General features: G+C 39.1%; 1 protein-coding gene across 3 annotated transcripts in view; it reads right to left on the bottom strand.

The window, feature by feature from the left end:
- Positions 1-417: 417 nt before the first annotated feature.
- LIFR (LIF receptor subunit alpha) overlaps positions 418-27,553 on the bottom strand; it is a 54,424-nt gene continuing 27,288 nt past the window's right edge. For all 3 annotated transcript variants that reach the window (XM_042875147.1, XM_042875149.1, XM_042875148.1), the window contains exons 8-21: positions 27,105-27,374; positions 25,088-25,217; positions 24,120-24,283; positions 21,056-21,201; positions 18,150-18,315; positions 17,933-18,003; positions 17,306-17,519; positions 14,290-14,469; positions 12,671-12,772; positions 10,991-11,158; positions 10,186-10,347; positions 9,049-9,142; positions 8,426-8,504; positions 418-7,760 (exon numbers count right to left, since the gene is read on the bottom strand). In XM_042875147.1, coding sequence (XP_042731081.1) covers positions 7,122-7,760; positions 8,426-8,504; positions 9,049-9,142; positions 10,186-10,347; positions 10,991-11,158; positions 12,671-12,772; positions 14,290-14,469; positions 17,306-17,519; positions 17,933-18,003; positions 18,150-18,315; positions 21,056-21,201; positions 24,120-24,283; positions 25,088-25,217; positions 27,105-27,374 — 2,585 coding nt within the window. In that variant the 3' untranslated portion in view covers positions 418-7,121. The remainder of the gene's footprint in view (positions 7,761-8,425; positions 8,505-9,048; positions 9,143-10,185; positions 10,348-10,990; positions 11,159-12,670; positions 12,773-14,289; positions 14,470-17,305; positions 17,520-17,932; positions 18,004-18,149; positions 18,316-21,055; positions 21,202-24,119; positions 24,284-25,087; positions 25,218-27,104; positions 27,375-27,553) is intronic.

Genomic DNA, 27,553 nt, shown 5'->3' with positions numbered 1-27,553 from the left:
GCATCCTGGAATAGGGGTGTCCACCACACAGCTCTGGTGTGGGTGGTGAGGAGCTCTGTCTCCTCACATCTAGAAGCCCTCAGCTTTGGAATCACATCTCAACCCCCAGGTGTTAGAGCCATAATCTGAGGGAGACACAGGTAAGGGAGGCAGCCCACTTCTTCTCTTCACATTGCATGACATGAACCAAAGAGCTTCAGTGTATGCTGTACTTACATGCTATGAAATGCTGTGCTTAGAAGCAGATCAGAGAGTACTTGCATTACTCTACTGATCAAGAAGCCAAGGCAGTGCTTGCCAGATCCTGAGGTTATTTATTCTAGCACAAAGTTAAAATAACTCTGTTTACACTGGAGCATGTGCAGAATTTAACTCTTATTTAAGAATAAACATGCAAGCAAAGAATATCAAAACATGTAAGAGCGTAAGAAAATATATTTATTAAATTCCATGGCAATACTATGGTAAAATTGTTAAATACATGCATATTTTTAGACACACAAGCAATATAACAGGAATTACAACAGCCAAGCAAACTAGTTTTAAGACATTTGCAAAGTTGGTGTCTCAGGTTAGTCTCACGTGTCATCTAGCTCACCGGAATATTATTTCCCCATCGTGATCCCACGCTTCCATTTTCAAGCATGCATGTTTAATTGCTAAGCCAATAAATTTTCTCATTGATACACACTGTTGAATCACTATTTTACTTGGTATACTACAACTTTGTTAAAGTGCTGTACGATTATTTTAAATTGTGAAAATCTTTTTTGAGTAACAGATTTGGAAGCTGGAGAACTTCGGTATCATTCAGCAATAGAGCTATGTTAAATGACTGGTTAGGTTTAGTGCATTAGGATGACTGTTTTGACAGTATGATTTATTGATTTATTGATTTATTCTCAGGACTAATTTTATAGATGAACATTTCAAATTGGCAAACAATATTTCACTACTATTTAACAGAAGTCCATTAAAATATTTGTAAAAATAGAACACAAAACCATCTCTAAAAAAATTACTTATGCTGTAAAAAGACGGTATAAAAAGATCTAAAAAAAACCCAAAACATTGAACCACTGAACCTGTTCACAGTATATATTTTAAAAGTAACAGCATTAGAATACAACAAATTTTTGGGTGACTTGCATGACTCCACCAGTTCTGCTGCTTTTTGTGCCACAGCTGGACTGAAGTTCAAACTACCATTATCATCAGGTAGGGTTTCAGATGAGAGTTACCTTCTTTTCTGGCCATCTGACAGGCTGCAAACCTTACAGTATTGTTTACCCTAAGCCACTTTAAATCACATTAAAGAAACAATGTCATGGTGAAGTTTAAGGACTGTTTTGTATCTGTATTTGTTTTGCTACTAAAAGGCGTGAGACTTTACAAGCATCTGTTTTACTCTACCCACTTGGAGCTTTTTGAATTTTTATCATCCCAACTAAAGAAAATGAAAACCTTCAATTTTTATGCATTCTCTGGTTAAACTTTACTCTCTGGGCACTACGATTTGCAAGTTGCAAAATGTGTGGCTGGCAGAGTGCTCGTGGAAGCTGTCTTCAGCAGCCTGCTTTCCAGTAACACCAGCTGAAGAGCAGATTTGGGACTGTTCAAAATCCTCCCTACAGATGCTGTTAAGGAACACAGTAAAAGATGAGGATGCTAATTGCTCTGGCTCACCATGGCATCACCCAGACACAAGGAGAAGGTGAGACTGCAAGGGATTAACTCAATCCCTTGCAGCACCCTACTCACTGACCAGCTCACTGGTGAAGCTCATTCCTCACATATTTTCTGGAGAGTTTTTTTGTTGAAAAAGTGAGAGAAGTTGATAGACATTTTTGTGTGTGTGTGTGTGTGGGGGGGGGGGGGGGGGGCGCATTGTTATGCACACTGGGACAACTTGCAAAGTTATGGAAAACCCTGCCAATATAATTTGAGGTTTGTTTGCATAATGTGCAAAAAGGAAATAAACACTATCATAGAAACACTGGGGAAAATCCAGAGTTATATAAATGATGGAGGAGGGGAAAAAAAACTGTTATGGAAGAAACTGTTTTCCAGCTTCTATGAAGATATTTAAAAACTTAGGAGAGGCATGAGGAAATGAGCTTTTAAACACTCCAGTGTTCCTCAACCTCTGTATGCAACATTTGGGGTCGAAGAATGTCCTCCCCGGCTTGATAATGCCAATTCAAAGAAGAATCCAACAACAAATCTGCAGATGTGCTGACAGCATCTCTAAACATCAGTCACTGCTAAATGCACAGCAGCACGAACTCTGCATAGGATGCTGGGAGGAGTGCAGATGGCAGCCAATTTCCCCTGTGAGAAAATGCACTCCTAAGGCATATAGTCAAGGACAGGGCTCTCAAAAACCATGCTTTGGGAATCGTAGGCCAATACATACCTAGGTACATAATGCTGCTATCACGCATTTGCATGAAAAGTTAGGACCTTACTTAGTGTTAAAAATTCTGATGCCATTGGATTTGAAGTCTTCTTCAAAGCCTGTGGCAGAGCAAAGCATGCTATTTACAGGGGAAGTCTTTGATAGATTTATGGTACAGAGCCTTGTTAGCAACTTGATTCTTGAAATATTACATTTTCTTCCTGCATATTTCAAATTCTTTTACTGTATTTTTATCTACTTCTAGGTACAAATACGCTATTTACAAAGAAATTATTGTCTAAAAATAGAGGATACAATTTCTCGTCACCTTTTAATAGTGATATTCAAATATCTTCTCCCTCCAACAAATCCAGTTACCCTCAATTTTGCTACCATTTATGTTCAATCGAGTGTGGAGGACACTATAAGAGACAATATCACTGCCTTCAGCTCTAACTTTATTCTATTGGACTTGTCAAAAACAAAAAAGGAGAGAAGAGACTTTTGTGTGCCCCCTCAGAGCAGCCTGAAACTTGAGTTGAGCAGAAGCACCCTGATGCCCTGTGCCCAGCAAAGGAAAGTTCTGGTCCCCCTCATAAATCAAATGTGAAAAAAATGTGTTGCATTTGCCAATTGTGTTGTGATGGATTAAATGCCTGCTGATTTCCTTTGAGAAACAATTTACCCATGAAAGCAGCAACTATGGATAATAGAGTCAGCAAGAACAGCAAATACCACTGATTAGGTCCTAAGTCTGCATTTGCAGCCTCCACATAGCTGGGGAGATAATTCACTGCCCATCTGTAATATTAGCTTACTGTTTTGTTGAAATATTTACTAGTAGTTCTGTGAGGTATATCACATTCAAATTTACAACTCCAGAATTTAACACACAAAATCAAGATCCCAAGTATGCTCCTGTATGTCAGTCAGAACAACAAAAATAATGAACAAGTCAAACAGAAGAGTGCATGATGTTACATCAGACGTGACCAATGTTCCGTGCATCAAATGAACAGTACTAAAAATCAAAACAAAAAACAAACCCAATTGTCACATATTATAGTCATGGCTCAAAATAAAAAGCAGCAACACCGGTGACTTGCTTCAGAAAGAAACAGCTTGACATTGGCACCCTACATCTCTGGATATTGATTCAACCAGAGGACTGAAGCACTGAGTTAGGAGTGTTTTGGAAAAAAGCTCTTCTATTTGGAACCCTTCTGGAATTTTTTTCTTTTCCCTTTTTACATTTTTTATTCTAGGAGAAAAAAAAAAACCAAACAAAAATTCAAAAGAATTAAAACAAAATAGATGTTCAATAAAGGAAAAAGATCTTTCAGAAAATGATGAAAATGCATTACATTTAGTTTCTTAATACATCTTTCAGAAACAACAAGAAGGGGTTTCACTCACATCTAATTTGACCACACAGACTCACTGGGAAGCCCAAAGGCACAAGTACAAGGAGTCTGATCTCCTTTGAACCCCAAAGTTTCAGTCTTACAACTGACATCAATACATCCAGAGGTTAAACAGCACCATGCTTTGAAAGTGCTTTTGGTATGAATGACTTTCTTAAAAATGCTTCATTGGTTTAACAAATCACTTGGGCTCAAAAAGCAAGTCTACTCTTACTGCCAAGGGGGTACACCAAGGGGTGTCTTCGCATGGACACTAAATAAGCACATATTCTCTCATTAATACGGTATTTGGATTTCCTGCAGAAGATTTAAGACAGATATTGGGAAGGAGTCCTCGCTGGTAGTGTACAGATGAAGCCCCTCTGCAGGGCTATAAACCAAGATTAAAGATATAGTAAGCCACTGTTCTTAATGGGACTCTTCTGCCTACATACTGGGAATCGGGACACAAATCAAATGAAGTTAAAAAAAATTAAAAATAGCAATGGATAATTAAGTGAGAGTGCTATGGTTCATTAAAGACAGCCCTCTGTTAAGGGAACTCTCTACCACCTAATCATGGTGAAATAAAGGATTTTGCCTTTACTGAAAATTACGAGCAACATGAAAGAGAATTTGACTATGTGATATTTATGTTGAACTGATCCTCCTCGAGAGCACTGCAAAAGGTGCTAGGTTGCTCCCTGTGAGCTTTGAGCGCCCTCTGCTCACCCTGGCTTCCAGTCCGCCAAGTTAAAAACCACAACTTCGGTTTGGTGTTGCTTCTTGCAAAATGCAATCATAAGAAAGCACTGTTATTCTCTGAGATAAGCAATTCCCCTACAGAGTTTTCCTTTTTCCTACGGATCTTCATATAACAGTAATTGCTCCTCTGTGTTGAGAAACTGCTCCACTAAACAAAAATGTAATAAACCACACTACCCATGCCTTCTGTTCTAAACATCTTCTGCTTTCAGTTAAAAGCATAATCTAAAATTTATTAGAACAAAATGCATTAGAAAACAAAAAAAATAACGTTAGAGTGAAAAAAAAACAGGCTTTAAATAAGGTACTGTGAGCTTTGGAATAGGAAGAAAATACTGCTACTATTAGGACATAATCGCTGCCTCTCTATCAAGCACAAAGAGTAGAACTGCTTCCTTTTATGTATTAATTTAGTGTACTGAATAACAAGCAGTAATACGTTAGGCATGAAATGCTCTCTTGTAGGGATGCCTGTGGACGGATGGACACCAGCTATTCACACTGCCTTACTTTTCATTTGCAGCCCTGTTCAATTCAAAATTCATCCTCTAGAGCAGAACCTGATCTGCACTTTCCATTCTTCAGACAGACCGTGTATTCTGTCAGGCCCACAAACACATCTAAACTTACTGTCTTTACATTTCACTCTTCCAGAAGGCATATACAGTTGTTAGTGATGATGATTTGGAAGCTTCTTAGTGTTTTGCCTTTAGTGTTCTGTCTGTTTTGAAATCCCTCTGTGTTTTCATTCTACGGAGATGGCAGAGACATGTCAGTATCTGAAACTGCAGCACCCATTGCAGTGACTAGGTTTAACCTAATGCTTGGTTTTACTTTGATGGCCAGGTCATGTGGTTCGGTAGACCAAACATCTGCTAAGCTTAGCCACCCTTCTGGTCTGTTCTCACACCATTATAGCTAAAAACTTAGTCAATCCAGCCTCCTTATCTGTTAGAAATCTCAGATTGAAATCTACTCATTCATCTTATTTTCAAATGCCACAAGCTGGTTCAGGAAATTGAAATGTACACTAAGATTTGGTTATGACTTTATGAAAACCCTTTTTGATCAAGTGCTTAAAGATCTGACCTCTCTTCACTGTGTTTTACAATATGGAACAGGTAAATTAGAAAGCACTTTGTATTGTAAGCTAGTGAAACTCAGTGTGCTGAAGTTGGAAATTTGCACAGTGAAATACTACAATTACAGTTGCCTATAGATGCATACATGAAAAAAAAATTCAAAGATGATTGTTCTGAAAACTTCTTTAAGCATACAAATTTACATCATTTAAGATATCTTTGCATCACATGTCTAGTAAAGGAGAGGTAGAACTAGTGGCCTTAAAACCTCCTAAGGTTTCTGCCACTGCAGAAATCCCCCTTTGCACTCCTAGATAGGATGTGTAGGAAAAGGTCCTGTCGGGTGGACAATGTGGAGAACAGCCAGGCAGCAGGTAGCAACACTAACATAATGAAGACCATCCAAAGAGAAATTTGTTCTCACAGAGCTGTAGTACTACATCTGATTTCTGGTGCCAAATGGCTTGGACAACTAGTGTTAGTGGTCAGAGATTTCCCCATGGCTTACATTGCTGCATAATGCAAAGACTCCTGAATACTGTGGGGGAACTGAATAGAGTATGAGTTGAGGCAGGAGGTCTGGAGCTCAAACTATAAAATACAAAATGCATTAGTGCAATACATCAAGAAATGTAACTCCTTAACAGAAGGACAGAAAAAGTATAGAGTATTCTATGGTTGTTTTTTTTTTGTTTGTTTTTTTTTTTTTTTTTTGTTTTTTGTTTTTTTTTGTTTGTTTTTTTTTTTTGTTTTGTTTTGTTTTTTAAACTTCATGCAGTTCTTGTTGAGGTTTAAATCAGTGTTACACTTTTTTTCCCCAAGTTTGTACCCCTGAGTCAAACACTGAATAAACATTGTACAGTAGGTACAGAAACTAGTGTCTAGTTAAGAAGCAACAGCTTTGAACGGCCATTGCTTAAAAAGTGTTAAACAGTGACATATGGGAGAAAAGTAGAACTTTGATTTGCTGTTAGTTCATCATTAGGTAAAAGATCTCAAGAGTTTCCAACCATATCCTTATAAAACATTAGGCTGAAGTTTTCAGTAAATGAAATCTTCAAGTGAGCGTATCTGTTGGGACTACATCATTTGAGTATGCATGGTTGAGAACAACTACAACAAAGCAAAGCAATCTTTCCACGTTGTGAGTTGTATGAGATCACACTAGCCTTCAAACACTGAAGGTAAGCAGAGTTCTCTGACTATATTTATCAGGAGATCTAAACTCAATACCGCTTATATCCAATATATTTTACTACAGTAATAACTAGACTGCTATAATTCTGGCCTCAGCCTCTATTAAAATGGAACATCAACACTTTCATTAACTTAAACATGGTAACATTCAGCTTACTAGAACCTCTGCTGACTGTCTCCAAGAATAACGCATGCTTTTTGTACTTTTTTCATCCTGTTTCATCAGGAATAAGAGCTTATTTAGAAGGCAGGTTCAGGTGCAATGATAACTCACTGTTAATCATTTGGCTTGTTTTGAAAAAAGTGTGTGAAGGACCACCCCGTGTTACTGGGCTTGGGAGAGTCTTCGTCATCTTTTGGGGGAAGCAGAAACTGTCGGGAATTAATGGAGCACGGGCTCCCAAAAGATGCATTTTCATTGTTGCTTTCAACTGATCCAGGAGAGTCTGGAGCGTCCATGTTCCAGGCATTTGCGTTTGCTTGAGGTCTGTAACCTGCTGTCTTATCTGATTCTTCCTCGGCAGGTGAGTGACTTTCTATTTTCAGAGCACTGACAGGCAGTTGCATTTGTGGCTTATAGCCTGCAGTAGTCACTAAATCTATTTCTGACTCCTCTTCTGGTTTAATTTGAGGCTGATACATTGACTGGATGTCAATGTAAACCACCTGAGATAACCCCACAGGTTCATCCATAGGGGGATTTGATATCTCCTCTTCAATGATAGGGGGGCAGTAGGACACAACCACATGGTTTTCTGTTTCTGAGTCAGATCCATCTTCAGGCACAATGGTGTCTGTTGTTGCGGACATCATCTCAGTGTCTTCAATTTTGGGAGCTGCAGACTGTGTTTCCACCACTTCAACACTATTTGGGGTACAGGGATTCATTTCCAGTGTTTTAAGTGACTTATTCCCCTGAAGTGAGAAAAAGAAGGCAGAGACTAAGCTAAAAGACCTGGAAACCCTGATAATAACAGCTTGTCCAAATTAAACCTGCATGCTGGCTTGTGCCTTGCACTCATTCCATTGCTATTAGTACAGTCAATCAATCAATCCATCAGTCAATCAATAAATGCTTTGATTTTTATTTTCTGTTTCCTCACACATTCCTCTTCTTGTTAAAACTATTTCAGCCAATTTAAAGAGACTCCAAATCTTGCAGTAAGTGTTTGAGAACTGTTTCCTCAAATCTCAGCTTTTTATAATCCATTCAAGAAGGTTATCTAAATGTTACACTCAGTTCCAGTTATGGGGCCCACTATATGTTACCATACTTTCTACTTCCCCTACCAGCATGGCAAAGATAATAACTATGTGGGAGTAACACAGCCATCTACTAAGACTCACTAATTGCGTGGCAGGACAGAAATGCATAAGCTCTTTCCTAGTTCAAACTTCGTAACTACATAAACATTATAGTTTCAGATGTAGTTGGACAAAAGTTACACAGCATCTTGCCATGTTCCTCTTTGCCACAGAGTCACCTTACAACTAGAGTAGAAGACTCAAAGCCTACAGAGACTTATTTGCTCAGAGTGTCTTCTAGAAGTTTAAAATGCCAGATTTAAAATCAAGGTTACCTCACAAATGTTCTTCTGAAACTGCAGTGCCTTACTGTTCTCAGGATTTGGGATCTCCGGATAAAATGTTTCTTTGATCCTTTAAAGAGGAGAGACAGAATTTATCAAAGTTACCAAGCCCTGAAACACATTGCCAATACACTGAAGGGGTCAGAACATTTCAGTTTACTTCAGAATACTGAAGACATCTGGTATAAAGATTCAGTACGTTGTACTTTCTCTGAGTATTTAATGGAAATAGCAGTAAACTATTCTGTTTTCCTTTTCTTTTTTTAAACTAGGGAACTTGTGATGCCATGTTTATGAGAACATGAAGGTGGGATGTCTATCTGAGTGTTTGTGGATAGCTCACAAATTATGCTTTGGAAAATGATTAATAAACAGGGCTCACTGGGAGACAGGCTCCTGTAAAACCCTTTTGTATCCCTAGTTCTCACTTATTGCCAACTTAATTTCTTCCTCACCTTCTAAAACATTATTTTGCCAACTTCTTTTACACAAAAGTCTGTACACTAACATATTTGGGCACTCGCAGAAAACAAGGAATTACTCAAACAATCAAAAACACTGGTGCTAAAGCAAATATATTTTAAAAACGTTCAGAATTGAATGCAGATATTTACCACTCCCTTTTCCTATAGCAAAAGATGCTTGCCACCACTCCAAGCAGAACAACCACTGCCACAGGGATGAGAATTGCAATGATTAGTCCTACAGCTGGGGGACAAAAAAGAGAAGGTACTAAATATATCCAAAGTTTCCAGCAAGCTTTATGCCTTTTCTAACAGTCCCACAGAATAGAGTCTCTCACCTACACAGAAACTCAGCTAACAGTGGCCCATAAACAGTGACCTATACCATAAACTTCATAATATATACCATAAACTTTTTAGGAAGATCAAACGTCAATCTATAAATAGTTGATTCAGTGACAGCTACAGAAATTAGCCGATTATTTCTCTCTGCTTGCTTAATCTCAAAGGTGCAACACAAGACTGACTGCCACTGCGATGTTTGTTCTCAGTAGGCACTGGAACAGCACTTTCAGGTTACTTGAGCTCTTCAAATCTCTGGTAATAGCTCTTAAGGGCAAACAACACTGCACAAGCTGCACTGGCTTTTATACGGTTTACAATGTTTCTAATTCCCAGGGTTGCTCTCTGATACATTCCCTCTGCCTTTCTCTGCGGATGTTAAGTGCCTTACATTCGATTTTTCATGTATTTTTGTTGCACCCCAGTGTTCAATCTTCCTTTCACATGACTTTTTTTTTTTTTAATTCTTGTTACCTAAAGTCAATCTCTTTTTCTAACTATCTTTTAGGGTTTGTTTCCGTCAGGGGATTGATAAAACTGAATTAAAAGCAGAAAGGCATCTGTTTATAATTCTGAAACGGGTAAATATTTCCACAGTGTGTTTCTTCCCATCATGTATTAACAGATAGATATTCTTCATGGGAAAATTGAGAAAAACAAGTTGCTAAAGAAGACTCCATACTATAATAAAAGTTTATAAATTATTTCTTCTGCATAGATTAGCTTGAATTATAAGGTAGCTGTAATGAGAAAGGACTTTTTTCTCACTTTTATCCTTTTTTGTGTTGTGTTTTTTTTTTTTAAGGTACTAAATAAATAAAAAATAGGCATAGACTATCTGAAGTAACCAGGAAAAAAAAAAAACACAACCAAAACACCTCAATTTTACATACACTGGATAGCCCCTGAGTAACTAACATTAATGCATAGGGATGTTCAACTTACAGTCTTCCTTTGTCACCACATAGAGGCTGTTTGGAGGGCTCAACCCACCAGCAGTGTAGGCTTGTAGATCCAGCTGGTAACTCGTTTTGCCTTGAAGATCAAGTATTTTCAAAGACTTTTTCGTTAAGTCAGTGATATTCTTAACTTTAAGTTCTGGATTCCCTGTTTGTTTAGAAGAAAGAAAAGCATGCACTGTAAAAAAAAGAATTCAGAGAGCCATCCTCAGCATCAGCAAGATTTTCTTTAAGTCAGCTTACTAAACCCAAGGAGACCTCTGTTTTAAGCAAAACTGAAGCAGAGATTCCTGGTCATGACACTTTGCTGTATGGCAGCAAACACCACAGCATTTAGCTGAATTTTTTACACTTGTGCTTGTCCTCTTAATTCAGCGCGAGACAGACCTGTACAGAGGTGTGTTTGCAATATGGGTCCTGGTAGGGACCCAATTTACATAGTCACATAAGTTTGCCTGCATCTCTTCCACCTAAGACATCTGTACACAGGGCAGTGTGTCTCACTGACACTTAGTCACTGTACAGCTCTATGCCCTCAGCAAACCTGGGTGTTCTCCAACTTTTGCCTTATATTAAAGAACAACTATGCTAATCAAACAAAGAGCTGATATTTCAAATGCCATTGTTACGTATCAGGGGCCAACTACCAACAGTATCAGTGACTAATGCAACTGAACTATAAGATCTCTTTTCTTTTTAAAAATGAAATTAAAATGAGTGGAAAAAAAAAAAGAAAAGAAAAAAAAAGAAAAAAAAAGCTTGAGCAAGGGAATGATAATCTATAGATTTACCTGATTCCAAAAGCCTAGGCTTTAAGGAATCTTTTTCACCTTTTGCGAAGGAAAGCCGATATCCTTCTAAAAACCCCTGACAATCTTCAATAGGCATGTCTTCCCACTTTACCAATATCGAATCTGAAGAAGTTTCTTCTACAGTAAAATTTGGTGCACGTTTTGGAGCTGCAGGAAGGATTAAGAAAGAAGAAGATAGTCAGTAATATTCTAGAGTTAAATGCTGAATCCATGCAAGTGTTGCATCAGTTTAATTTCAGGGCTGGCATGTTCAGCTTTTCCTGAACATCTTTCCCTAACTCTCAAAAACTGAACAGGTGACACTGCAAAGACACAAGTACATTGGTCTCTTTGATATTAAGTACTGCAACTTTATCTAGTAACACCAGCTGAGAGAAAAATCTCTTTTCAGGTTGTGTTTTTGCAGACCCATACCCTTCTTCACATAACAAATGCTGAAAGATTGCATTCAGAACATATTAACTATTAAGCTTGTAAAGGCTTTAGCTTTGTGATTGCATTGCTTGTCTTCAAATTAAACAAACTTCACACTACTATTATGGAAGCCTATCTCAGTTTAAAAGAACAGCCTTAGCAGGCATCACAGGTCCTTACTCCAATTCCTAGAGCTACTGAAAACATCTGTTGTATCAGGTCATGTAACAGGACATAGTCTGATATCAGACACTAATCTGCTACTATCTATCAGCACTGAACTCACGTCTGAGAATGCATCTACTTCATCTTTGATTTCATCATCTTTGATGATTACCTGTCCAAAGGCAAATCTGATGTTTAGAATAAACCTATGACCTTCAGCAAAATGAATATCCTTATTTTCCAATGTCCAATGCGTTTTTTATTATCCAAAGCTGTTATCTATTTGTCTTGGAAGTTTCTAATTCTGCTGAGAATGCATACTGAAAAACCCTCTGGGAGACTGTTCTTTATTTTTGCAGAAATGCAAATGAATGAAAGATGAGTTCCTGGAAAAATTCTCTTGATTTCACCTTCAGCTTTAGCAATGCAATAAACAACAGTTTTTCAAAGGGATCAGATCAGTTCAGCAGCTCAGTTTTCCAAGCACAATCTTCCAGGAGAAACCACGCTAAACTTCAAAGTGAAATGGGAGCTGTAGTCACATTCTACACAGAAGATGTGATTGTAAAGAACAACGACAAATTCAGGCTCCTGGAAGTAGAAGGCATTCAGCCACTAGTGCATCCCCAGGCAAGTAAGCTCAGCCTTAGTCCACACCCCAAGAAGCTGAAATGAGAAAACTCAGTATGACAGGGTATTCATTATGACAGTAGCCAAGGAATCCAGTTCTCAGAAGTTTGCTTTGACTTGACAAGTTGACCCCTCTCCTGCAGAAGGGACCACATCAATGAGGCTCACACTGTAACTGTGCCTTCAACACCGAAGAACACTGTCCATAAAGCAAACTTCTGCTCTGTGGTGGCAAACCCTACACCACAATACAAGCTGAAGGATATAGAGTTGTTGCATGCTGAGAACTGGAGTGGATCAAGAAATATATTACAATTACGCACAGAGAACAAGCAGAAGTCAGTAGCACTGTATGACAATTTCAGTGTCAATCTTCTGCCAACACCAAGCTAAAAGCAGACACAGTTCAAACTCACTTTGCAAAGATCCTGAATGATAAAGTACACTTACGCAGCTCTTTTGTATACCCAGTTATGTTTTTCAGTAACTGATATCCACTGGATTTGCAGCCATACAGTGAAAAGTTGTATCTCACGCCAGGTCTGAACAGAGCTGCAAGAGAAAAACTGTAAGTGAGAAGGTTTCACTAATGGACACTGATGCTTCTAATTTTCACAATGCACATACTCACAAAAATGTGTATTAAAAAAATGACAGCCTCAGACTGCAGTATTAGATATAAACATTGTTAGTCACGGTTTTGGAGCAGTAAGCAAATCTTGCTCTTGGAAAAATTTTGTTTCTAAACAAACAGATTCAAAATAAGCTACTCAAAATGCATAAATTGCTTTTTCCATGAGGAAATACAAACTAAAGTTACTGAAACAGTCACTTTACTTTCCTCCCACAGCAGCCATGTAGATCCTGACTCCTCTTTGGAAACAAAAATGTGTTTTGAAATACACAGACTTACTGCAGCAATAGTGCAAAAGAAATTCAGAGAGGTCTCAGAAGTGACTCTGAAACACTTCAGCAATGAAACTCCAGGTCTGAAATGACTCTACAAAACCCAGACAGTCAAACTTTGTATGCTTTGTATGCCTTTGATAGATGCTTAATACTACCTTGTATAAATAATTTACAACTTCCTGTGATTTCTGCAGGTCAGTATTTTCAAGCTGAACCTCAATTAATCTTTTCCTAAACAAGCAGCCTCTGTGGACCACTACAGAAGTCATGTGGATTCAGGTCCAGATGGAGAGACTCTTCTGGAAGGACCAAACACAGAGGTAAATGTGGCAGCTTGAGCCCAGCCCCCACAGCCTGGAAACTCTCACAGCACACTTCAAAAAGCATCGCAGGAAAGAGAGCAGGAGTTGAGCAGTGCATTTAGGACAGACATAGTATTGTCTGCTTAGAAAAAGCAAGAGCTAGCCAGCACAAACAAAAATAACATGAAGACAGCACTGTCACTGCAAGTAGGAAAGCTCACCTACTAAATTTGCACCCACCCAACTTTTTTATGTATACAGTTTCAAATCATTTTCTCTAATGGGAGCTTTGTATATAGCAAATGCTTCTAGAAAGTAAATATACATATACATAGGGAGCAGAGAAAAAAACTACATCTTTCTTTGGTCTTTTCTGCTTCTACCAGTCTCACAACAGCTGAAACTCATTTTCCTATCTCCCCACCAGCGCCTAGAGACCTGGAACTTTAACTGCGGAAAGTGATCCAACACATGGAGGTCACACTTTAAAAAAAAAAAATCTGCCTGATGTAAAAACAATGGATTAGTCTTCCCCCCATCCTGAGCAGTGCTATACACTCCTGAACGCTAGATTAACCATTATGTATTATACTGTGACAGAATGTTGTTGGGTGTAGCTAGAAAAGGTAATTTCAAAATAGTTAATAAATGCATGATGATAATAATTTAGTGATGACTAGCATTTGGATTTGGTAAGGCTGCATAAGAAATTTTAAAAAAATGCAATGTCAAGGAGAAATTCGTCAGTATACACAAGCACAGAGCAACAATCTTTGATCCATAGCATCATACTGCTCTCACTTCATTTTCTACTCAGACTCTGAACCAGAAAAACTCAACAACTGATTTCTGACTTACCAGATTTTATCACTGCATCTGTTGTATTTGAAGGAAATTTCTGCCAGTCCACACTGCAGGGTTCCGACCCAGATGAATGACACCATTTTACTATATAGCCACAGGTCATGTTGGGGTACGAATTCCAAGAAATATAAATTCCATTCCCCATTGCCACGGCTCGATCTGTTTTGACATTGTCTGCAACAAAGACAACAAAAAAATCCATCAGAGACAGACACTTATCTGTCAAAGCTGAAAGAAAGACTTCCAGCCACAGCACAAAGGTTTTATAAACTGCAGTGACTTCTAGCAATGAGAAGCGCACTCCTGGTACTGTGAAATTCAAAGCAGCACACTCAGCCATGCTTTCTCAAGTGCTGGAAATCAGATGTAGCCTGCAGCAAATCCCACAGCAAGTCTTAAGTAAGATGATGAGAAGTACTGCAGCTCAGGGCTGGCTAAAAAAGCACTTTTTCAAGGTAAGGATTTACAGCAGATGGCAGGTTCAAATCTGACTTGACACCAATTTGGCAGGAGCCTGCAGCTATAAATTCCTGCTGTTATTTCAGCTAACAGTTTGCTTTGTGTTTCTGTCAGAGTGTCTTGCTGTCACTCGCCTGACCACAGACCTTTATTTTTCACTGAGAATCAGCAATGGAAGTTGAGTCCTTGGTGAACTTCATAGAAATTCGAGGCTACCAAGGGTAAATAAATTATAAAAAAAAAACAAACAACGAAACAACAAACCAAAACAAACCTGCAATACCTTTTGGGTCTTCTTTTTGTTTGTTTGCTTGTTTCTGATTTTTAAAGGTTTGGATGCCTCTGAACAAATCAGATCTGAGAATGACTTCTGATTCCTGCAGCTTCCCTCCCTGGTGATAGATGGGACCCTGCAGAGCTAAGAGATGTTTTCCAAAGGCCATTGCAACCGCTGTGGCCCCACAACTGATCTTCAAAAACAAGTTCAGAGTTTGAGTTTTTCCTTATTCAGTATTCTCATTTATGCTCCCTATTGAGTCTATTATTTCATGTCATTAAATCCACAAACCATGGAAGGTTGAAGGGCAATGGCAGTTTTTAAAAAGCAGTGTAGTGAAAACTTCACTCTCACAGACATGCTGTGAATGATGAAGGACTGCTTAGCTCTAAGTATACAATCATTTTCTAGCTTCCTAGCTAGGCAAAAAAAGCCACATCTGGTTAAACAAAGACAAATCAACTCCGGAAGTCTTGTAATATCTTTTCCCAAAAAGTACTATGCATTCAGTGAAATGACTCTTCTGTGATGCTGGAAGAGCATATTTGTAATTAGACTGCTTTAATTTTCCTACTGACATGAAAATTTCCTATTTTTATAGTGAGCACATACCCTCTAAAACGCTTAAATACACCATATTCAATATTATTTCCTGAGCCAGAAGATTAGAGTTTCACCCAGGGTAGTATTGCTCATTTTGATGTATTTATAGCTGCAATCTACAGCAGGAGAAGCACTAAAGCACTGCTGTAGAAGAAGAGTCTGTAACAGCCAGATTATGCATCCTGAACACTGAACAGCACTTTTCACAGAGAGCAACAAATTAATTAAGGCAAAGTATCCTTTGTTTGTGTTTTTGGGCTCCTTAAAACCTCAACAGATCTCAAGCCTCAGAGCCACTGCTCTCTTATGGACACTGAAAGCACTTACAGATTGCACACAGGAAGCAGCCAGAAAAGATGTTTGGGTAGAAATGTCATCCAGTTCAGTAAATGAGTCATCTTTCATGACTCCAGTCAGTGACTCAGACAATTCCTATACCAGCTTGGGAGCAAACCTTCAAGGAGTGCAAGTTGGGTAACACTGAGGGGAACCTCAGACATCCCAAGTACTCATTACAAGAGAAAGCTACAAATGACTGCAAAGCTCCAGCTGCCATCAGCTGTCCCACACCACAAATCTATTACAGTGACCTCCCCAGCAACTAGAGTCTAGTGCTGGTATTGCATGAAGAGAGCTATAAAAGCATTTTTATTCATTTAGCTACTCTACAATTACTTTTCCCTTCAGGAAGCAGAATAAGAAAATATTTTTAGGTGTTGGTGCTTTGGAGAAGCACAAGAAACATTAGGAGCTATTATTTCCTTTTGCATTTTTCTCTCACTGCAGATCTCATTCAAGGCATGCATCTTCCTGGCAGGAGATGGCATTTTCTTACCAGAGCCAGAGTTGGAAGAAGGATGACTGTGGTTACCTGTGGTACCTGCACTCTCAGTGGAGAAGGAGAAGCAGTACATCCTTTGCACAAAAACAGCTAAAAGAGCCAAAAGTTTAATCTTTGGAGATCACACTTCTCTTGGTATGTAGGGAAGCATGGACTGTCAATAGCCACGTGCGATATCATCTGCTCCACAAGCTCAAGGTTAGGAGCAGAAAATCATTATCTGGCTCAGCTATTTTGCTTTACAAAAGTCTACAGCAAGAGTGGCAGTATTTTAATTAGGAAGTTAAGGTCCTACCTTCTTTACAAACCCCAGCTCTCAGCCAGGATGCCAGCATTTTACCAGACAGCCCAATTAATATTCTCCTGCAGAGCTCAGGAGCATTGAACCAACAATCCCTCTCCTAAAAAGGCACACAACACCTCCAAATATTTATTCTGATTCTCTTCAGCACATAACACTTCTCGGTATCTCAAAAAGAATGCACAGAAATAAACTGAGCTCCTTAAACATCAGAGAACCATGCTAATGCTTTGAAGCTTCATGTTTGCTGCTCCTGGGAGGTCTCCAGAAAAGCAATAGTGAGAGAGGCTGTGTACACTATCATCCTTTTTTGTAGAGAGCATAATTAATTGGAAAGACACTACCCTAAGAGCAAAGCAGCTTTTTTTTTTTTTTTACCTCCCCCATGCAGTGGAAATTGCATGGGAAAAAGAAACAAAATCAAAATGCAAACAAGCAAAGCGTGTTTCATCTCATTTTTCAATCATCAAACTTGCCAACATATTCCCCAAGGTATAAAGGTGCTAAGCTCTCTGCTGGGAGCACTCACCACTTGGAAGTTCCACGCTTGTTATCCTTGAAGGAGGAGATGAGCCTGCATGATTTTTGGCTACAACACTAATTACACAGTCATTTCTTCCAAGTTTTATCTCAGTACTGTTTGAGGGCTCCGTGACTTCTTTATACTCCAGTGATTCCTCTAGCAGGTAGCAGGACACTTCATGAGACACAATTTTTCCATTGGCTTCAGAAAGGGATAAGGGCTATGAACAGACAAAGAAAACGTTACAAAAAAAAATAACAAGGAAGAAAGTTAAAGAAGACATAGGATAATATGATTCTAGCCTCCCAGTCTTGTCTGAGGAATGCGCAGGAAAGGCAGAAAATTTAGTAACTCAAGTGTAAATTTGGAGGTTAATACAAAGGTTTCTAAGTTTTTCATTTCTACTAAAAATTTAATTGTTTAAGCGAAATGCTTCTCACTGTACGTTTTAAATACAACTTCAGTAAATTTCCATTTGGGGAAAAATATTTTTTCCATGGATGGTTCTATAAAATGATAAGAAAAACAATCTGATTTATTGACTATCAACTTCATTCATTTATAAATCTGTAGGAAAATGGATTTTCACGCTTAAATTACACCATATGTTATAACGTTAGGTTTCCTATCTACCTTCCAGAAGATTCTTAGGCTTTTTCCAGAAGGACTTCTCTCTCTCCAGATATCTGGTCCTCTGGCAGGAGCTAAGATAAAGAAAAAGATTCTTTTTCCAAGTTGCACTGTACACAATTTATCGTCTATCAAAAAGTTAGCTTTTTAGACAGCGAATTTAAAAAGCACACAGCTTCACAAGTTCACTCTTTATCATCAAAGAAACAGATAAACTTACGGGCTTCCAATGTTGTGTGTTCCTCTGTCCCACTCCAGTCACTCCATCTCCAGAAGTGGTCAGCAGCTGAACAGCGCACCCTGAACCGGTATTTGGTGTATGGGTGCAATGCATTCAGCTGAGCTGTGTAGGTTGAGAACTTCCCACCAGGCATGGAGACATTGTGCTGTTAAACATTGATAGAATTTTACTTGCTATATAAAAATACATATATATATAATTTGCTGAAAGTCAACACCTAAAAAAGGTGGTGTTTTCTCCCATATAGACTGGAAAAATGCTACAGCCAAATTCTAGATAGCTGTTGTTTGTCTCACAGAAGGCAGCCTTCCCAAGGAGAGAAGGACTATACAAAGAAACAGTGTGAGAATGTGATTATGCTTGGAGAGTATAAAAAAAATATATATTGAAAAATATTTCCTATGCAGTCATGCTAGAAAAGAATTCAGAGGTCTGTCAAAATGAAGTCGTATGTGGCACAAAAATATGACATACACTGTCTGCTGCAATTATTCCCTAGAAGTGTGAGCTTTCAAGAGGATAAGCTCTGCAGGCAAAAGCAGGCTGCTGCTTCCACCAACCCTCTTTAGCTCCCCCCCTCTCCTATGAGCAGTGAAACGTTAGCTCACAAGTTCCACCAAGGCTTCGTCTCTGGTACTCATAATCTGAACTCCCATCATGACTGTGCACAGCAGACTGGGCAGACAAAGGACTTACTCCTAAGACACATTCACAAAGGCATGCTAAAGACAGTCCATCTGAGAAAAAGCTTATCATGCAGCATCCACACCAGACAGACGTTTTCCCCTCAAAAGACAGTATCCAAGTAAAACCCAAATGACTTCTGTTCACAGTTCTTACTACAGCACTAGTCTCTCCTGTTATTAAAATGGTACAAGCCTATAGAGTATTTCTGTTTCACAACCACTTAAAAAAAAACAACACAAAACCTAGGCATGGGAATGCGCTTTACTGAATCTAATTATAACACATGTGCATCACAGCTGCCAAAACTGGACTCTCAGTGACTTCAAGCTGCAACTAATTGTGCATTTCTAAAGCCAAACGACAACTTGAAAAATATAAAAATGACAACAATCTCTCATATGGATGGAAAAGCTTCTGAAAACATCATCAAAATGCCATGTAAATACCCATAGCAATTTCACAGCTACTTTTTTATTACAGAGAACTCTTTGAGCTTTTTTATTAAGCAACCAAAGACAATGTGACAATGCTTAAGAGCTTCTACCAAGTTGTGCATTGTGTTTCAAAGTATCTGTAAGGGAGAGCACTGATACAGGTGCAGTGAAGCAAACTGCTGTGGCAGTGTTTGGCTTTATCATCCTCCACTGCCCCTGATTACTGACCTGGTAGCAGCATTTACAAGCAATTATATTCTCCAGGCTTCAAACAGTGTAATTCAGGCTAGACAACTGTGCAAAACTACTTTTTGGCATTTTAAGCTGAGCTGGGGGTGGGTAATGCTCAGATATTTGTTTCCACTCCTGACTGCAGCAGAAGCAGTTACTGCTGGGAGCAGAAAATGCAAGCAACTGTGGGTGAGGGTATCCGTAACCACAACACCAAAATCCAATACAGCTCATTGGTTAGAGCTTTTATTTACATCTAAAAGCAAGTTAATTCCTCTGATAATTCCCAAGGCATCTGAACTGATTTTCTCTGCAATACTTAGTATTTGAGTACTACTAAACATATTACTACAGAGAATATAGACAATCTTAAGGCTTCCACAGTCTGTAAATGCTTCAAAATTGTTTTAGAAATGAGCATGTATTTATTACTACCCTATTATTTTAGAGAACACACATAAAATTAGTGTGTTCACTGTCAACTGCTTCACTTCTGTGACTTGAGTGACTCTGTACAAGGCTATGCTACTAAATGTAATTGGGTAAGAGAATACTCCTGCTACAAACTTCCTGAGGAACCAGCACTGATAAAAATCAGTCTGTGAGGTTTCCGTGCCCACATGTTCAGGTTCTTTACACCAAGTCTGGGTAATTAACCATCTGTCCACCTGAGCTGCTCAGAGATGCTCCAGCAATGAGCAATCACAGAACTTGGAGGTAAACCTGAGGCCAACTGAACAGGCAGCCATTAGGCTTCCCCACTGATACAGATCACCCACACACTACTTTAGGCAGTAAGAAGGGGATATATTTCCACCACCTACGCTTGGTATCTGATGCTGGTGTCTAAATTAGTGCCTTAAGCTCATTTGACAGTCAGCAGAATAAATATGCAGCTCCAATCAGTGACAGAACACCAAATGCTGGGCAGCAGCTAGCCTGAATGCTGGAAATCCGAACACCACCCAAAAACCACCACCTCCTCTCCAGTTGCGGAGGTCTTCACCAAGGATTATGTTCTGATGTGCCAGTGGGAAAATGTCTCCCTATCCTGCCTCTGCTCTAGTGACATAAGAGCAGGTTTAGCAACTCTGTATTACAGTCATACACATGCCAATTGCTAACAGCAAGCAAATAAAATGTTCTCTAAGGAAAAAGGATGGAAAAAAGAAAATCAACTACAGATTACTAAAGGCAATCAGAAACAATCACTGTGGAAGTCCGTGGGGCAGAAGCAAACCATGGAAAGAATGTGCATTAGTACAATTTGCAGCACGAAGGACAGACTACAAGGACTGTTACTCAAAGAGTGGGCTTGAATTGCCAAATAATATTGTAGCTACACTGAAACTTCCCCTAAGCTACTTAAAAACAAGCAAAATAAGGAACAGCAGGCAACAATGAAAATGAGTAGAATTTTATCTAATTGTGCTAGATGAGCTCTTAGCCATTCCTGCATTACGATGATCAGAATGAAGATATGAAAAAAGATAAGCATTTGAACCAAAAAATTCCACTGAAAATAACACTTACCAGTTTTTGCTCAGAATGGCCACTGCGGATTTCAATTTGACACAGAAGCCTGATCTCAGCAAAACTGCCATTTATAAACCAACGCAGACGGACGCTTGTGGAGCTGTTCCCATAAACAGTTAACTTTTCTGGAGTTTCTGGATTAACTTAAAAATTAAAGAAAAAAACATTTATTCTAAGAAAAAAAAAGCATTAATTTCAGTTTTAAAAAATTACGTTTTGAAAGATTGAAGAGAATAAGAAGAATAAATAATACCCAAATAGGGCTTAAGATGCACCTATAAAACAGCCTTGCTCCTGATGCACTTCTCAGTTATTAAACATGGAAGCAGATTTACTTATGCTGAGTTCCGCTGGCATACATAATAAGGGGTTGGAGTTGCAGAAAAACATTTCATCGCTAGCTATTTTACCAAAACAGTGAAACATGGGCTATTTCAGAGGACTGTAAGGACACATGAAATTCACCCAATCATGGGAACCTGGCAAGTTAGAACTTAAAATATTCAGACCTCTTTACCTCCCCCTGTCCAAAGCTCCCTTCATGAAGCATTTGTGGACTATTCAATACTACTTCTCAGAGCTGTTGGAGAAAATCAGTCTCCACTGTTGGAAATGCTCCAGTTGCCCTTGAGAAAATATGTGCTCTACATTGGGAACTAAGTGTACAGCGAGTAAAAAAAAAGGAAAGGAAACAAATACAGAACAGCAGTCATACTGACAGTTTATCATTAACAGAAGGAAGTTATACCAAAGTGACCTGCCTATGTATTCCTACAGTTCTAGTCTCAGGCTACTTGTCATTAGGAGATGAAAATAAACAAATAAACAAACAAACAAACAAACAAATAAATAAGATGAGCTATCTTTAACTACAAACTGAGTTTTACAGAGTGAATGGCTGAAAGCTATAAGCCCTAGAAACTCTGAATCCACAGCTGTGTGTGGCTGCATGGAAAAGGACAGGGAAGAGAGTCAGCATGACAAAGGTCTTCATCTTCGCTTTAAAACATGAGTGCAATGAAATAAGTTCATAACAGCAGATGATCACAGGTACGTGCTTATTATAAACAGTAAGTAATACCCTTGCTAGTTCCTTTCAGCACAGCCTTTTTATGCTCCAAATGCTGCCAGTGTGAGCCTGTACAGTATTTTGCCCTTTAAGCAGACACTGAAGTAAAGAATCACAGAATGGCCTAGGCTGAAAGGAACATTAAAGATCACCAAGATGCAACCCCCTGCAGTGCATAGGGTTGCCAGTCCCCAGATCAAGCTGCCTGGGATCCCATCCAACCTGTCCTTGAATGCCTTTAGGGATGGGGCATCCACAGTTTCTCTGGGCAAACTGTGCCACTGCCTCACCACCCTCCAAATAACGAATTCCTTCCTAACATCTAACTTAAGTCTCCCTTCTTTCAGTTTAAAGCCATTTACCCTCATCTTATCACTAATAGACTGCATAAAAAGTCAGCCTCCCTCATACTTATGAGCTCTCTTCAAGTACTGGAAGGCTGCAATGAAGTCTCCCCAAAATGTTCTTCTTCACCAAACTAAACAAGCCCTGGTTGCTCAACCTTTTTTCATAGGAGAGGTGCTCCAGCCCCTCCATCATCTTTATGGCCTCCTCTGGACCTGCTCCAACTGCTTTGCATCCTTCTTGCATTGGGGGCCCCAGACCTGGACACAGTACTCCAGATGGGGCTCTATAAAGGCAGAACATTTCCTTCACTCTGCCAGCCATCCCTCTTTTGATGCAGCCCTAACATTACTGTTACTGAACATTACTGTTCAGAGATACAAGTGCATAGTGCTGGCTCATGTTCAGTTTTTCATCCATCAGAACCCCAAAATCCTTCTCCACAGAGCTGTTCTCAATGAGCTCTTCTCCCAGCCTGTAGACATATCCGGGACTGCCCCGACCCAAGTCCAGAACCCTCTGGACAGCTTCCCTTCCTTCTGTTGTGTCAGCTGCTCCATACAGCTTGATATCATCTGCAAATTGACAAGAATGCACTCAATCCCATCATTTATGTCATTGATGAAGACATTAAAGAATACAGGTCCCAAGATGGATCTCTGGAGGACACCACTCGTGGCCAGTTTTCACCTGACTATACGGACATTGGCTGCAAACATCCAACCAATTATATATTCACCAAGTAGTCCAGCCTTTGAATCCATACCTCTCACCTTAGAGATAAGGATTGTATGGGAACTGCTGAGTCACGGCCTGAACCTCTGATTAATCACCTGAGGTGAGCCATGAGTCAGCCAGAGGAGCACAGCTGAAGGCAATTCACCTGTGCTGCCGGAAGGGGTGGAGCCTAGCTGCACCCCTCCTAGACCTATTGAAGAGCTGGCTACCAGAGGGGAAGGATCTCTTCTGGAGATCACCTCTTCTTGGTGTTTTGTGGTGAGCTCAGCTGAAGTGTAAGTTCTTCCACCTATTCTTTTTTTGTGATTGTTGTCTATTTTGCCTAACTCTCTTGATTATATTGTGATTATAACATCTTGATATCTATTGATTATACAATAATATTGTGATTATAACATCTTGATATCTATTGATTATACAAGGATACATGCAGGACCATGTCAAAGGCCTTGCACAAGTCCAGGTAGATGACATCAGTTGCCCCTTCTTTACCCACTGAAGCCACTGGCCCATCATAGAAGGTCACCACCTTGGTTGGATATGTTTTGCCATTGCAGTTCTTAGTTACAACTAAATTTTAATTGCTGATTTGGAATAGAATATGAAGCAACACATAAGCAACAGCTGCTTATCACAAGCAGCATTTATCCATACAGCAGCGTATACAGTCCAGCAGTACTGCTGTAGAGTACATACAGTACAGACATCTTCCTGCACACCCTATCTTTACCTCAGGACATGTGCTAAGCTTTCTTAAGTTCAAATCACAAAATGAGTCAAAAAACTTGTGACAACAAAGCGAAACAATCACAAAGAATAGCATACCATGTCAGTGCTCTTCCAAACCCCAAACAAACCTTTAGTGTATAATAAACATATCTAATTGCCTTCATAACTCTCAAGACTTACCTCTCTGATTTAAGTCAACCAAAAGTGATGCCTCTGTTTGTCCAATAGGATTGGAAACTCCTAATACAAAACTGTAGGTTTTCTGATCAGCCAGAACTGGAAAGCCACAAACACGCTCTTTCTTCATTTCATTTACATCACAGGAAACATTTTTACCAGATATACTACAAAGTAAGAAAGGGTGGGGGAACAATATTATTTTTGAATAAGGTAACTTACAGCAACAGTCAGAAGTCTAGATTAAAAACAGAGTGAAGAATAATGTGTTCATTAAAACACAGAGCTAACAGAATTAGTTGACTGCAGAGGCATATCTAACACCACAGTACAAGTTAAAGTGGCATCAGTTATGACTTGCCCCGTTCTCACATGAAACTCCTCTCTTTCACTAGCATAACATTTCTATCTTTCCACTTCTCAAAAGCCTGGAAAACAGGTATGTCCTGTAAAACTACCTCACAAGTCACAACTAAATCTCTTATTTGGAGTATCTTTGTTCAGATCAGCAGACATTTGCATTGGAAGTATGATCTTGATTGCTTTCTGAGCTAAGGAAATGTAACATACATAACATCTTTCTACCAGCCCTGCCAAACTTAAATTAAGATTTGTTGCCCAGGATACATCCATTAGTCCTAGCCATTTATAAATGAAAAGCAGGTTGGTAATACCCAAGACCAGAGCTATATCATGTTGGCAGTAGTCTGACAGAATAAGCCCTTTATTTTGTCATTCGTCCAGAACAGCGTAAGTCTTTGGAAATATCATCTCCAATTCTCATTGCAATTTTCAAAATGAGGTTCCTGTAATTTTATTTTTAGAGTTCAGTTCCAACTTCAACAAAAATATTTCAGGCTCCAAACAGTGAAGACTATGTCATATAAGGAGGCATGGAACAATTAGTCGCAGCCAGCAAAGGATGTATTCTAGTTCTACCTTTTTACTTCTACAATGCTGATCGGTTTTACCTTTCAATTAAACTGTACTTTGTTCCACGTACTCCGTACAGTCCACTGGCTCTACCTGGTTTCCAGGTGCATTTTATTATCACAAAGTTGGATGTTTCACAGCTGAGGTCTTCGGGAATATCAGGACCATCTGTAGGATAAAATAAAATCAAAACAGTTAGACAAAGTATTCCCATCCCAGTGTGATAAGTGAAACTGCGATACATGCTTAATTGAACAAATAAAATGAATTATTATTATCAGCGCCAACTGATTTACGCTTGACTCTGGGCTCCTAAGTGGGTAGGTAAGTTGATTAAACCTGAGTTCACAAGCTCCAGGTTCTGACTTGGAAGTGCTTCACTAAAACTCTGTGAGTCTCAGTTTAACAATGAAACAATTTAGGAATTTTTCACATGCCAGCTCCACGACTGCTTTGCATTCTCCAAGCAAGTCATGTCAAAGAGATGTCCCCCTTGGCAAGATTTTGATCCTGAATTTGAAAGCTTAAGCAAACCATGATTCCCTCATTCTTTTCACTGTTGATTTGAAAGCACCCATCCTCTCCTTTTGAAGCATGTTTTTCTCTCTCACACTACACCACTGTTGACTGCCTTTTTGGAGAAGATGGACAGTACTGCCAACAGACAGGGTAACCAGGCTGATGCGACACTATGCATAGTCTTACTTCAATTCTCATACACTTTTCCCCAAATTGTACTGCAGTAGTATCCATGTAGCTGCCATATAGAAGGAAATTAACATGAGACAACAGTGGCAAGGGTTAGTTTAGACTAAGAGTAAAAGGAAAAGAAGAGTTAACATTTAGTTTGCCAGGTCTAGCCTTAACTAAAATGGTGTGGATATACATTCATTTCCTCTACTTTCTTTTCTCCAAATCTACCTCATCAGGAACGGTATTCTGGCAAGTCTTATTTCCCACTAAGCAGCTACACTGGCAAGTACAAGAAACACTGGAAGGACACAGACTTCACTACAGCCTTGCTCTTCAGAAAGTACTGTATGAAATAATCCTAGATCATCATAGTCTTCATTCACTGAGCACTGATTATTCATGTGGAAGGCTCTTCCACAAAAGCAAGCAGGGCACAGACATAAAAACTGCACCTCACTGAGAAGGCTGTTTTGCATTTTCTAACACGGAATATGCAAGAAGACAGATTTTCAAAAGACATGTTGGAATTAGATGTTGGAATCAGAACACACTTTCAAAACGAGTTCCTCAGTTCCAAGGATTCTAAATTCCAAGATGGGTGCTTACAATGGAAAACTGGAGCTGTTAGAAGATGGCAACTCTCATAACCATTGTGGTGAAAGCACATAAAACTCTGAGGTTTATTAATTAACGGGAAGAAGAAACAGATAATTTCAAAAGGTAGCTGCATCTCTGAGGCTGGCAAAGATACATAGAAAAGATACATGGTGCATCTTTAAAAAATATATTAAAAGAATATTCAGAAGATTTCCTAAGGAAAATGAACTGTCAGCCAAATTCCCTCACTGTAATTAGCTCCCAGGAAGTTACTGCTCTGGATGAGCATCTGCTGTTGCTTCAAGCATAACTGTTTTATTGCTTTTGTTTGGTTGGTAAATTAGTCTTCACTTACAATTCTTCCTCTTACTCTTACCTTTATTAGGAACAAACTGAAACACATGTTTGTCAAAAGTGACAGAAAATGAGGATAAATCTTTGAATGCTGATAAACTACTACGTACTCCAGATAAGGAAGAACTGCCTCAGGAAAAGAGGTCCAGAAGCAAAGATGCAATGGGACTGGTTCTAGGAGACTCTCACAGGTAGTCACTGGGTACCCACCACCCCTCACCCTCTCAGCCCTTGTGTCTTCTCCATCTGTTGGAGTTTCCATAATGAAATTAATCATATGAGTAAAATCCCAGTTTTTCCCCACAAGCCAAAAGCTAGGGAAGAGCAAGAAAGACACAACAGCATGTTTTCTAGCAGACCCAAAAGTCTCAAGAGCATTTCCTCAAGGTTAGTAAACATAATTATACATACATCCTACAAACAAGACAGTTCCATCCATCCCATTTTCAGACATTCTGCACACTATATTTGTCCCACTGGCATCTGAAGCACTGGCATTTAGCACTCTGATTGCACTGCTCCGACTGCTCAGACGTATTAGTGGGTAATCTTTTGCTCCATATGACATCCGTTGTACCTGCCGTCCTTCTTCATGGACACAACAAAATGTCACATTTGAACCCACTGCCACCACAGTGTCCTGAGGAAAAAGTCCACTTCCACTGGGCTCAGTATCTTTTCCTATCAGAGAAGGAAAAAACAAAAATGAAAAATAAAAAAGGAAAAAAAAAAAGCAAAAACAATTTGCTATAAATATGTTGCCAGTCAACTAAAACTTAACCCAGGAGTAAGCCAGTGCACCCAAATCAATGCTTATGAGGTTTCATTATTTCATTAAACATTTCTCTATTATACCTCCA

Source organism: Lagopus leucura, unplaced genomic scaffold, assembly GCF_019238085.1.
Source record: "Lagopus leucura isolate 7727_CA_CO unplaced genomic scaffold, USGS_WTPT01 Super-Scaffold_100014, whole genome shotgun sequence".
NCBI classification, from domain to species: Eukaryota; Metazoa; Chordata; class Aves; order Galliformes; family Phasianidae; genus Lagopus; species Lagopus leucura.
Note: the sequence above shows the minus strand (reverse complement) of the source record. Positions and strands in the feature narration are given on the sequence as shown.